The 11,758-nt window shown below is 36.3% G+C and overlaps 2 protein-coding genes across 7 annotated transcripts; both read right to left on the bottom strand.

The window, feature by feature from the left end:
* Window positions 1,301-11,752, bottom strand: LOC107648639. Of its 6 annotated transcripts, none has more exons than XM_016352441.2 (11): window positions 11,159-11,752; window positions 10,728-10,819; window positions 10,557-10,636; window positions 8,150-8,251; window positions 3,689-4,356; window positions 3,316-3,554; window positions 3,026-3,229; window positions 2,845-2,937; window positions 2,651-2,755; window positions 2,133-2,534; window positions 1,301-1,521 (listed from the first exon to the last, which is right to left on the bottom strand). In XM_016352441.2, exons 4-10 carry the CDS (start codon window positions 8,176-8,178, stop codon window positions 2,145-2,147), a joined length of 1,728 nt encoding a protein of 575 aa, XP_016207927.1. In that variant the 5' UTR covers window positions 8,179-8,251; window positions 10,557-10,636; window positions 10,728-10,819; window positions 11,159-11,752; the 3' UTR covers window positions 1,301-1,521; window positions 2,133-2,144. The 6 variants fall into 6 exon arrangements, with proteins under 6 accessions (XP_016207927.1, XP_016207928.1, XP_020960059.1 ...); XM_016352442.2 differs by having other exon boundaries at window positions 10,728-10,816; XM_021104400.1 differs by lacking the exon at window positions 10,557-10,636.
* LOC110263291 lies at window positions 4,878-7,069 on the bottom strand. Its single transcript, XM_021104404.1, has 2 exons — window positions 5,458-7,069; window positions 4,878-5,379 (listed from the first exon to the last, which is right to left on the bottom strand). The coding sequence occupies exon 1, from the start codon at window positions 6,998-7,000 to the stop codon at window positions 5,537-5,539; it is 1,464 nt and encodes a 487-aa protein (XP_020960063.1). The 5' UTR covers window positions 7,001-7,069; the 3' UTR covers window positions 4,878-5,379; window positions 5,458-5,536.

The following is an 11,758-nucleotide window of genomic DNA, read 5'->3' as shown; positions in this document are numbered from 1 at the left end:
ATATGGGTCATCCCATATATAATATTTAGACTCGCTTTTCAGCTTGTCTCTTTGATGCTTAGAAAAGTTTGGAGGAAAAGTGCGGCTAACTAGATAATTAGCTACAGGTGCATACCAAGGGACTATCTCAGATACTGCTTGCAGGTTATCAAATGGGAAATTATGAGCTATAGGAGTGGAGTCATCTGTAATATGTTCAAGGCGACTCAAGTGGTCTGCCACTAAATTCTGGTTACCACTCCTGTCCTTAATTTCTAAATCAAATTCTTGTAATAGCAGTATCCAATGTATAAGCCTTGGTTTGGACTCCTTTTTAGATAATAAACACTACAAAAAAAAGGCCTATGGCCACGGTAAAAAACTGTGACCATAGCTAGTAAAAAGGGTGACCATAGATCTATGGTCACGGTTTTGGACCTATGGTCACGGTTTTTTACCATGGCCTATTCTCTCGTGGCCATAGGTCTATGGTCACGATTTTTTGGGCTATGGTCACGGTTTTTATGGTCACGGTTTTAATTTTCAAAATCTGACACTTTAGGCCACGTTTTTTTACCGTGACCATAGGTTTTTTTACCGTGACCATAGGTTAATCTATGGTCACGGTAAAAAACCGTGACCATAGCCTTATCTATGGTCACGGTTTTCACCGTGGCCATAGCCACTATGGTCACCCCTCCTTAAAACCGTGACTATAGATAAGGCTATGGTCACGGTTTTCACCGTGGCCATAGCCTCTATGGTCACCCTTCCTTAAAACCGTGACCATAGCCCTATCTATGGTCACGGTTTTCACTGTGGCCATAGACTCTATGGTCACCCCACCTAAAACTGTGACCATAGCCCTATCTATGGTCACGGTTTTTCACCGTGGCCATAGACTCTATGGTCACCCCACCTAAAACCGTGACCATAGCCCTATCTATGGTCACGGTTTTTCACCGCGGCCATAGACTCTATGGTCACCCTATGAAAAACCGTGACCATAGCCTATCTATGGTCACGGTTTTTCACCGTGGCCAAAGCCTCTATGGTCACCCCTCCTTAAAACCGTGACCATAGCCCTATCTATGGTCACGGTTTTTTACCGTGGCCATAGACTCTATGGTCACCCTCCTTAAAACCGTGACCGTAGCCCTATCTATGGTCACAGTTTTTCACGATGGCTATAGCCTCTATGGTCACGGTTTTTTAAAACGGTGACTATAGCCTGTTGTTGTTTATGAGATTCAATTTTTTTAAATTATAATCACATATCTCAAAATGATAATAATAACAAAATAAATCTAAAAATAAGAAATTCAAGAAATCTAAATCACAAAAGTTTCATTATAAGATACATATGTTTAATTTTTAGTCTAAACAACACAAATCAAAATAGAGTGGAATTTTTCCAATTACATGTAATTCCTCAAAAAGTACATAACACATCAAAATATTACATTTACATAACTAAGGTAGTAAGACCCATCTCATGTGATATTTGTATGGAACATATTTTCTTCATCACATCATGTCTTCCTGCACGTAAAAGAAATAAACATGTTAGATATCTTGCAAAAATGCTTTTGATGATGCAATACATATGCAGCAAAAGAAGGGAAACATTCATCCATAGCAACACTCAAGAATTATTCACAACCATCATTCACTTCAAATAGCAGCTATTGCAAGAATGCAGCAGTAGTGATAGCTTAGACTCAGAAATTCATCAAAGTTATCACTACTGCACAAATAATTCAGAATCTGTTCATTCCAGCAGCAGCCAACACAAAAATAAGGTAGCAATAATACTATGCAGCAGCATCATATAAACCAGTTTAGCACAAAAGTAAAACAATGAAACAGCAACATAGGATCAATAACAGTTTAAACCTAATCAACAGCACCAAAGAAACTAATTTAGCATAGGGCAGATCAATGAAGCAGCAGCATGAAGCTAAATTAGAACATGGCAAGTCATTACGAGCACAGGAAAACCAATTTCAGAAAGAATAAACATCAGAGTTCAAACCTAAATCCACTACAAAATCAGTTGACTACCTAACCACCTAATTCAACTAAGCTAACCTAATCAAACAGCAACCAAAAGCATACTATTAATTTAACTAGAAGTTTCGAACAGTACTTACTTTCATATCCTTTTATACATGGTTCGATCCAAGTGAAGGAGGAATGCTTCGCCGCGCATCATTTGGTGCACTACTCGCGTCAGGCGGAGATTGTTGGGCAGCTTCTATCATTACTTGCACTTGTTCTGCACTCATACCAGGATTGACTTGTTGCAACAACGTTTTAATCAAGTTTGTTAAACCATCCAACTTGGAAGTTAAGTTATTTTGATTTTTCTCCATAGTTGAAACCACTTCATTATGTTGTTGCTGCATTTGTCGGATTTCCTTCTCCTTTTTAAGAGAGGATTTTGTGACTGATCGACCATAAAAACGAACTCTTCCATGTCTCTCCTTCCCGAAAACTGTTTGAACTGCTTCATCATCATTGTATCCTGCTTCTTTCAAATTTTGAAGATGTTCCTATTACACACAAATAGGATCAAAATAAATGCATACACCCGACAGCTTTAGAATAAATAAAAATAGCCAACACATTTCTTGTTTTGTGTACTTTTCTAAGAGACCAGAAAACTAACAATTGTCTCTTGTGTTCCCGAATCAGTCTCTCCTTTTTTGCTCGTACGAGTTACAACAAACATCTCAGATTGTGATGGATCTTCATTGTCCTCCTTCTTTGCTCGCTACCAAGAAACCACCAACATGTGACTAAGCAAACACACATAACATGAAAGATAAAAAAATACTTAAAATAAAAAGTACAAAAAAATACCAATTCAGCGCGCACTAATTCAAAACTAACTGGACCCATTCGATGATTCCATTTTTGCTTGGATCTATTTTCACGATTTTTGTCAGAAATAACCTACATTTGTTGCAATATAAAATTAGATAGAGTTAGTTAAATACATGATACCATCATTAAAGCCAAGAGAGTTGTGAAAATCACTTACTTTGATGATATCAAGCCTCCAAAATTGAACTAATTTTCGAAAATGCAGTTCAGGTACAGTCATTGGACGATTTTTCATCATCTCTCTAAATGAGTTGTACGGTGTATAGTGATATTTCTTTATGCGTTTATTAAATTGCTTCCATGCCTCTCCAATGGTATCTATCACCCAAGGCTCAGCATCACTAGGAATGTTATATTTAGACTACAAACAAACAACGAATAATGTTATTTTACCATACATGCTAAGCCTATTTGTAAACAATTTAAAAAGGAGAATGATCGACTCACCTTTGCATAATCCAACATTGAAGTTTTAGTCTCAATGGACACAGCTTGCCAATTAGTATATAACAATGTGACCAAATTAGAGTTTCTTGCAAGTGTTCCCAAGAATCGACTAAACAATTGAACCTGTGTCTTTGTTGGGCCTATGGGTTTGCCATTGTACCATGTTAACTCTATTTGTGTCTCCAAAGCATGAATATGCTTGAGTTGGGTGGGACCACGAACTTTTTTCTTTTTGGTACCTATTTCCAATGTCGTTACTAGAAAATGTTAACAAGATTACGAATCTAATGAATAAAAGAGTAATCTATTAAATACAATAGTCAGGTTAGTGCATTTCACTATTTGCTATTAAAGAAAGGGATAAAGGCATTACCGAGTTGAGTGTCACTACTATCACTAACGGTTGGATTGAGCTCATCACAATCATATTCATATTCTTCATCATTTTCATCTAATGATATCCCATATTTTTCAAAAAATTCGTCTAAAGTCATAGCAGGGATAAGAGACTCAATCTTATGTTCTTCTTCGTTGGCATCTTGTTCATTCGATTCCTTCAGCAGCATCTTATTGGTCAGCTTCTTGACTTTATCACCCTCCACCTTTGATTTCTTCATTGGCACCTTCTTCCTAGATGGCTTCTTCCCACCTTGATCCTCATGTTCAATGGCTTTCATCTTGACTAGATGATTTTCTTCGTTGGAATTCTTTGTTGGCATCTTGATTTGATCCTCACCGTCTCCGATGTTTGTTATCTTCTTGGTTACCATTTTGCTTTGACCTTCATCGTCACCTCTTCTCAGCACCTTTTCCGGCATCTTGCCCTTTTTCCTTGTCTCATGTTTACTACTATTAGCCCCACATGCAGCTAAAACATGTTCCCTTTTTATTTGAAATTGTTTTAGCAAGGAATAAGCACTTGTGAATTGAATTTTTCCTAAACTTTTTACCAGACTCCTTATCTTCAAGGGACTTCTTTGTGACTCTATTTGTGATAGGGTTCTTAACCTTTTTCTTTTGGAATTTCCTTCATTGTTCATCCTGTATAAAAAAAAGTCAAACAAAGCATCAATACTAACATTGCCAAAATTAAAAGAAAGAAGAAACATTGTAACGCATTAGAAAATAAAGTAAACAAACATGGTAATGCATTAGAAAATAAAGTAAACAAACACGGTAATGCATTAGAAAATAAAATAAACAAACATGGTAATGCATTAGAAAATAAACATGATAATGCATTAGAAAATAAGTTAAAAAATAAAGCATCAACGTTACAATTTGTGCACTACCTCAAATTCAGCATCACTGTCTAAATCATCAGATACTATTTCTTTGTCTTTAGGTTTGATCTTGTTCGGTGTCACATCAACAATAGTAGGTCGCATACCCTGTCTAACCAAGTCTACCTCACCAATATCACTTAAGGGTATCGGACTATTCGCCGATTCATGTGGCCCTCTTATGTTAGGGTCAAACTGTAATTGGACACCAACATTAAACAAATCTCTGGGAACCGTTTTCATCACATAATGCTTTTGGGGAATATATGGATCTTTCACATAAAAGCACTGGTGTGCTTGGCTTGCCAACACAAATGGTTCGTCTTGGTAACATCTTTTGTTGAAATGAACGTATGTCAAACCATAATTATCTTCCTCAGCCATAAACCACTCACACTTAAATAACATAACTTTAAATTGGCTATAATAGTCTAACTCGATAATATCCATGATTCTACCATAATATCTTATATTGGCCTTTATTGGTTTTTTGTCCTTAACACTCGCAAAGCTTGTAGTTTCAGCCACCACAGTGACACCACTATTTTGCGTTTTTCGCATCACTTCTCGTCGCTTAGTATGAAATCTGTACCCGTTGACAACATAAGCAGAAAATGATTTTGCAACTTTATTTAGACCCTTAGACAGCTGTCGTAACCAACCGGGAACATCATCCTTCATGGCACGTCTCGTAAACCACTCGATAAAGTCTTCATTCTGATCTTTAACGATGTTCCACTTCCGCTTCCGCTTGTCTTGCTTTTGTTGCTCACAATGTTCTCTACAAGGAGTGTATATTATTATGTTATATTACCAAGATTAGTCTAAGGAATAGAACTAATGAGAAGTGCAAATTTACCTCATGTAAGGCTCCACGTTATCGCAATTATTCACTACATATGCATTAGCTTGATGGAGTGACTTTTCGTCCAAAATAATTAGTTGCCCTTTTTTCCACCCAATGGACTTCCCTTGTTTGCGAACAAATTTGAATCAGGATCTTCGGTTGAAGTGCCTGCATCATTATTCCGAGATACTCTGTTGAATCTTGTTTTCACTCCCTCATGCAAATATCTTGAACAAAAAGTTAAACACTCTTCAGCCAAATAACCCTCCGCAATTGATCCTTCTGGACAACTTCTGTTATGTACATACCCTTTTAGTGTGCACATATATCTCTCAATCGGATACATCCATCGAAACTGGACGGGACCACCTAACCTTAGTTCATTAGCTAAATGAATAGGCAAATGAACCATTATATCAAAAAAGGTCGGCGGAAAAATCCTCTCCAACTGGCACAAAGTCTCTACAATCTCCGACTCCAAACCATTAATCTCTTCTAACGAGATTTCTTTTTGACATAGCCGACGAAAAAAGGAACACAAACGCACTAGAGGAATAGCAACATGATCTAGAAGAATGCTCTTGATTGGTATCTGCAACAGGTAATGCAACATGAAGTGAGCATCATGAGTCTTGTAACCGTAAAGCTTTCTCTCTTCTTGTTGTACACAACGAGAAATGTTTGAAGCACTTCCATCAGGCAATTTTGTTTTCTTCAAAACACCACAAAAAATAGATCTCTCCCCTTTGGTCATGGAGAAGCATGCTCTAGCAAGTTTAGTTCTTTTGCCATCCTTAGTATTTATTGGGTGAAGATTCTTTCGAATGCCCATCTCCTTAAGATCATAACGAGCTTTTGCATGATCCTTTGTCTTTCCAGGGATATCCAATAAGGTACCAATTATACTGTCAACTATGTTTTTTTCAATATGCATTACATCAAGGTTGTGCCTGATCATACAGTGCTGCCAATATGGTAACTCAAAAAAGATTGATCTTTTTTTCCATTGGCCTTTACTTTTGTTTTGCGTCTTCCCAGAGGCATTATCTACTGACTTTAGCATATCTAGAACCTCTTCACCCGTTAACATTCGTGGTGGACCCCTGAATTCTATTTTTCCATTAAAAGATCTCTTGTTAGACCTCCATGCATGATCAACTGGCAAAAATCTCCTATGGTCCATGTAAACTATCTTTTGGCTATGTTTCAAGTAACAAAAAGAAGTATCATGATTACAACAAGGGCAAGCTAACTTTCCTTTCGTACTCCAACCTGACAACATCGCATACGCTGGAAAATCATTGATTGTCCAAAGAAGTGCATCATGCATTTGAAAAGTTTCATTCTTAAAAGAATCATAAGTATCTATCCCTGACACCCATAGCTCCTTCAGCTCTTCGATCAATGGTTGCAAAAAAATATCAATATTATTTCCTGGTGAACAAGGTCCAGGAATGATTAAAGAGAGCATGCAATATTCTGACTTCATGGACATCCAAGGGGGAAAGTTGTACATCATTAAGACAACTGGCCATATGCTATGTGACACATTCATAGTTCAAAAAGGATTAAAACCGTCACTTGCCAAACCAAGCCTCAAGTTACGCAGTTCTTTTGAAAAGTTCGGGTACCGACTGTCCAAGTTCTTCCATGCTTGGCCATCAGCAGGGTGCCTTATGCAACCGTCTTTCAAACGCTGCTCATCATGCCACCTCAACGCCTCTGCTGTGTTTGGGCACATAAAAAGCCTTTTAAGCCTTGGTATTAAAGGAAAGTATCTTAAGGTTTTCGCAGCAACCTTATGAACTTTATTCGGAAGCGCAAAGTCCTCTTCATTGCCATCCGTAGTAGGAGTCTGATTATATCGAGACTCTCCACAGATACGGCAAACTGAGTCATTTATGTACTCATTCCGGTACAGCATGCAGTCATTAGGACATGCATCAATCTTTTCATAGTCAAGACCCAACTCTTTAACCATATTCTTAGCTTTATTAAAAGAAGTGGGAATGTTCAAATCAGGTATGGCTTCTTTCAATAACTCCAAGAGGGAGGTAAAAGATGTGTTACTCCACCCATGTAGACACTTCAAGTGGTAAAGACGAATGATGAACGATAATCTCGAAAATCCAGTTGTACAATTCGGATATAATTCCAGACCTGCTTCGTCTACTAGCTTATAAAATCTCTTCGCATCTTCATTCAACCCATTGTTCCCCTCCTCAAGATTTGCCATATTTTCGAATGCGTCACGCAGCAACCCGTTCATATCATCAAGGCCGCCTCAATCATCCATGTCAGTATCTATTACTGTTGGGATTACTGATTCTCCATGATTTGTCCATCGTTTATAACCTTCGACAAACCCATAGCAAATAAGATGCTCATATACGGCGTCTCGTTCACGCCAATAAGTGTTTCTACACTTTGCACACGGACATTGAATTTCTTTTGCAACTGGTTTTCCCTTTACGAAGGCAAACTCTAAAAAACTATTTACACCAACTATGTACTCGTTCTCAAATCTTGGTGAATCCATCCAATCTTTTGACAAAACATGATTAAACCTAATAATGCAAATATCTGAACTTACTAAACATGGTCTAATAGGTCAATTATAGTGACAATCTAGCTACCATATACACACTACCTAAATAACTAGAAGATCAAATTATAATATATATCAAGTATGATATAAACTTACTGCTTAGTTCCTTCATTTTGAGATGCCATTTGAAGTTGTTATACACTGGTGCCACAACAACTACTCAACTCCTTTTGTCTTTACCAGTCCAAAAACAACATCCTATATACAAAACAAAACAAAAAAATTCAGGAGAAGATAAATCTATATGAAGAATTAAGTTATTAAACCTCCCTTCCCTGCCTCTAAATTTTATTTGAAAAAAGGAAAACTATATTTTTTAATTTTATTTTTTCCCATTGGAAAGAGCATGCTATGAACAGATCGCTGATCAGGTAATGAAAAGACAGAGCATGGAATACACACACAAACTACAAAAAATCAGTCCTCTAATATATTTACCAAATCAGCAAATGGAAATGTAAATTTGTAAAGGGAAGTAATAATGAATAATTGAAGGAAGTACATCTCAATACATGCTCACACAGACCAAGCAAAATAAAACTCATAATTTTGTATTATACATACACACATACATGCAGTGGAGGGATATTTACACTTATATATTATACACGCCCTGTTATTAGTTGGAGTTGGAGTATAATCTTTTTATTATGCGCGCAATAAACCACACCTAAAGAGAAAGTTTTAATTTAATGCAAGCTCTAGAACACACTCGGCGCCTCCATAAGTTGACAAATCAAATCCATACTTAAAAAAAAATATGCCCTTATATTAGGTTCCTGTGACCTAAACACTTAGCTGCTCTTAAAATATATATTATTAAATCCATAAGTTGACAAATCAAATCCATATTATTATTATATTTTTTATAATAAAAATTTGATAAAAAATAATAAAATATATATTTTTTATTTTTTATTTTTTATTATTTTTTATCAAAAAATATATAATATATTAATTTAATATTTTTAAATATATTATTTTTATTCATATATTATCTGTTAAATATAATTTTATTTTTTTATATCTCTCTCTTAGAATCACGTGTCTGTATAAGGGAATACAACCTTAGATTACATGAAACCAAGTTCCCAAGTCCCAAGTACTTTGAGCCAATAGCTGATAACAATACTTAATTGATTAGTTTTTTTTGTTGTTGGATAATGTCGCATTACTTTCAAATAACTAGACGACAAATCTCACACACAACAAAATAAACAAATAAAAAAGACCAGGTTAATTTAAAATATTTTATTTTGTGTGGAGAATTCTCATCTTACCCAACTAATATCTGGGGCCAGAAACAAATAGTGTCAACTTTTATAATCCAGATGCAATAGTAGTTTCTATTATGCTCTCTAATATACTCTATTATGCTCTCTAATATACTCTGACCATAGTCAAAATGGTTAGTATTTTTGATAATCCATAATTGCATATTTGGAAGGGTTATTGCTGGGATCTAGCCCATCATCAATGTTGGTTAGAAGGACAGGTGTGAAACAGAATTTTAGTTAGCTATAAACAAATTTCATCCATTAAAATATATTCTAATAAAGTCATATTAATTAGCTATTTAAAACAAATATATGTATGTATTGCATGTGAGTTAGAATCTAAAGGTGAATACTTTTTAACTTTTGAATGTCCAAACTCAATGTACGCATGTTGTCCATGCTGTAAATTAATATTACTCACACAAACCAAATCAAAATGGGAAGAATGAGAAGCCAGAATCTTAGTCAAATAAAGTAGTCATATATCAAAGGCAACAAAACAAAGCCTTTCCTTTAACACCAGCCAAGGCAAACAAACAAATAAACAAACACAATCTAACATATATCATATTTAAACACCCTTCCTTGTCAGAAAAATTCAAAAGGGAAACAAAAACTGCATATGTTATGTTGTTTTCATGTTAAGCACTAAGCAGTAACAGAGAGTAAAAAGAATAATAATCCATTTTATAATAATAATAATAATAATAATAATAATAATAATAATAAAAAAGTTATGAGTTTTTGTTTTGATGTTTGCATATTTTTGTGCCCATTTCACAATAAAAACAAAGAGATATCCCAATGATATCTTCCACCGAGTGTATAGGAAACACACATAATTGCACCCAACACCAAACCATAGAAACCTGAGCTCCAAAAACCTTTCTTTTCTTTAATTTCATTGCTTTTTGCTGCTTCTTTCAGCTACCCTTTTTTCCATTATATATACCCATCAATCTCCAAAAACCTTTCAGATAGAAAGAGTTCAAACCTAAATTCACTACGAAATCAATTGACTACCTAACCACCTAATTCAACTAAGCTAACCTAATCAAACAACAACCTAATCAACTAACACTAACATGGAGTTTAAACCAAATTTTGAGTTAACTAAAATTAAGTTTTTTGGTACAAGAACATTAGAAGGGGGAAACAATTAAACAGAAAAAGCTGGAATCAAAGGAAAGAAGAATAATTGGAAGTTTGTGCTTTTAGAAACTCACAGCAATGCCTTTTAAATTGAACAACTTCTCTTTTTTGTTGAATTCTAGCATAAGCTCAGCAAGTTGAGGAACATAGTGTCCTGAAGATAAATTGCAAACATGTTTTAATATAAATATAATCAATTATGCAGGAACTAATTTACATAAAGAACAAATGGGAGGAAAATTTACCAGCATAGCTTTCTCCTACTATGAACAAACTTCTGTTTCTGTAGTGTGGGAACTTTACAAACCAGTTTTGCAAGAATATTAAGTTATCCCTACTATAAAGTGAAAGAATAAATCAGAAAACAAAGCAATCTTTAAAGGTAAAAATTCTCTGTAAATTTTGTAAAGTAACATTTGATACTATCTCAAGATGTAGGCATGGCATAACTGTAAAGTATAACAGAATATAATGCAATACACATTACAGGGAACTTTGAGCAAAAGGGACATGGCAGAGTTTTGCAAAATTAGAATAATGGAAACACTACTTCTTCTTTTTTTTCCTTTTAAATTATAAACTTACACTTCATTCCCTTTCAGATAAAAACCTATTTTATTTTGTCCAATCGTTACTTAGAAGATACTTCAACCTAAAGTAGAAGATTGAATGTTACCTAGAGGATTTTGCTGTGAATCAGACTTGCTCTTGTGACAGGAAGCTCGCGGTGAAACTGAACGGGGCACAGCTCAACGGCGGACTCCACCCGTCGTAACGGCGGCAGGGGCTTCCCCTGGCGGTGGCTCAGACGGCAGCAGCAGCCGTAGCAGAGCTTCAACGGTGGCGGTGACGGCACTGGAGGCGGTGACGGACGGACACGAGCTCAGCTATTGACCCCTCTCTCTCTCTCATCTTCGTGCACTTTCTCTCTCTCTCTTCGAAGTTCCATGGTGGCTGGATAGCGGAGGAGCGCGACACCTACTCTTCTTCCTCGCGGTGACAAGAAGCTCGCGGTGAGACGCGCTAGAGGAGCTCAGTGACGCTAGGGTTTCTACCTTCTTCGATCATGGGGGCTGTGACGAAATAGGGGTTGGGAGGAAGGTGAACGACAATGGTAGGGGCTGGGAGGAAGGGTAACGACGTATGATGGAGAGGGTTGGGAGGAGCTCGGCGAAGGTGGGGGCTGGCTTGAAGGAAAATGGTGAGAATAGGGTGGGGGGGCTGTCACGAAGTGATGATAGGGTTTTTTTTTTCTAAGTTACTAATTAGGAGGGAA

Source organism: Arachis ipaensis, chromosome B06 (genome assembly GCF_000816755.2).
Source record: "Arachis ipaensis cultivar K30076 chromosome B06, Araip1.1, whole genome shotgun sequence".
Classification (NCBI taxonomy): Eukaryota; Viridiplantae; Streptophyta; class Magnoliopsida; order Fabales; family Fabaceae; genus Arachis; species Arachis ipaensis.
This window is presented reverse-complemented; position numbering and strand designations above follow the sequence as displayed.

What these genes read in the sequence shown, in the direction of transcription:
- LOC110263291 (XM_021104404.1), bottom strand. Translation starts at nt 7,000, where the DNA reads ATGAATGTGTCACATAGCATATGGCCAGTTGTCTTAATGATGTACAAC.
- LOC107648639 (XM_016352441.2), bottom strand. Translation starts at nt 8,178, where the DNA reads ATGGCATCTCAAAATGAAGGAACTAAGCA. An exon ending in TAGTAGTGACACTCAACTCG is followed by an intron (nt 3,555 to 3,688) that starts GTAATGCCTTTA and finishes CATTGGAAATAG; the next exon opens with GTACCAAAAAGAAAAAAGTT. An exon ending in AATTAGTGCGCGCTGAATTG is followed by an intron (nt 2,756 to 2,844) that starts GTATTTTTTTGT and finishes GTTTCTTGGTAG; the next exon opens with CGAGCAAAGAAGGAGGACAA.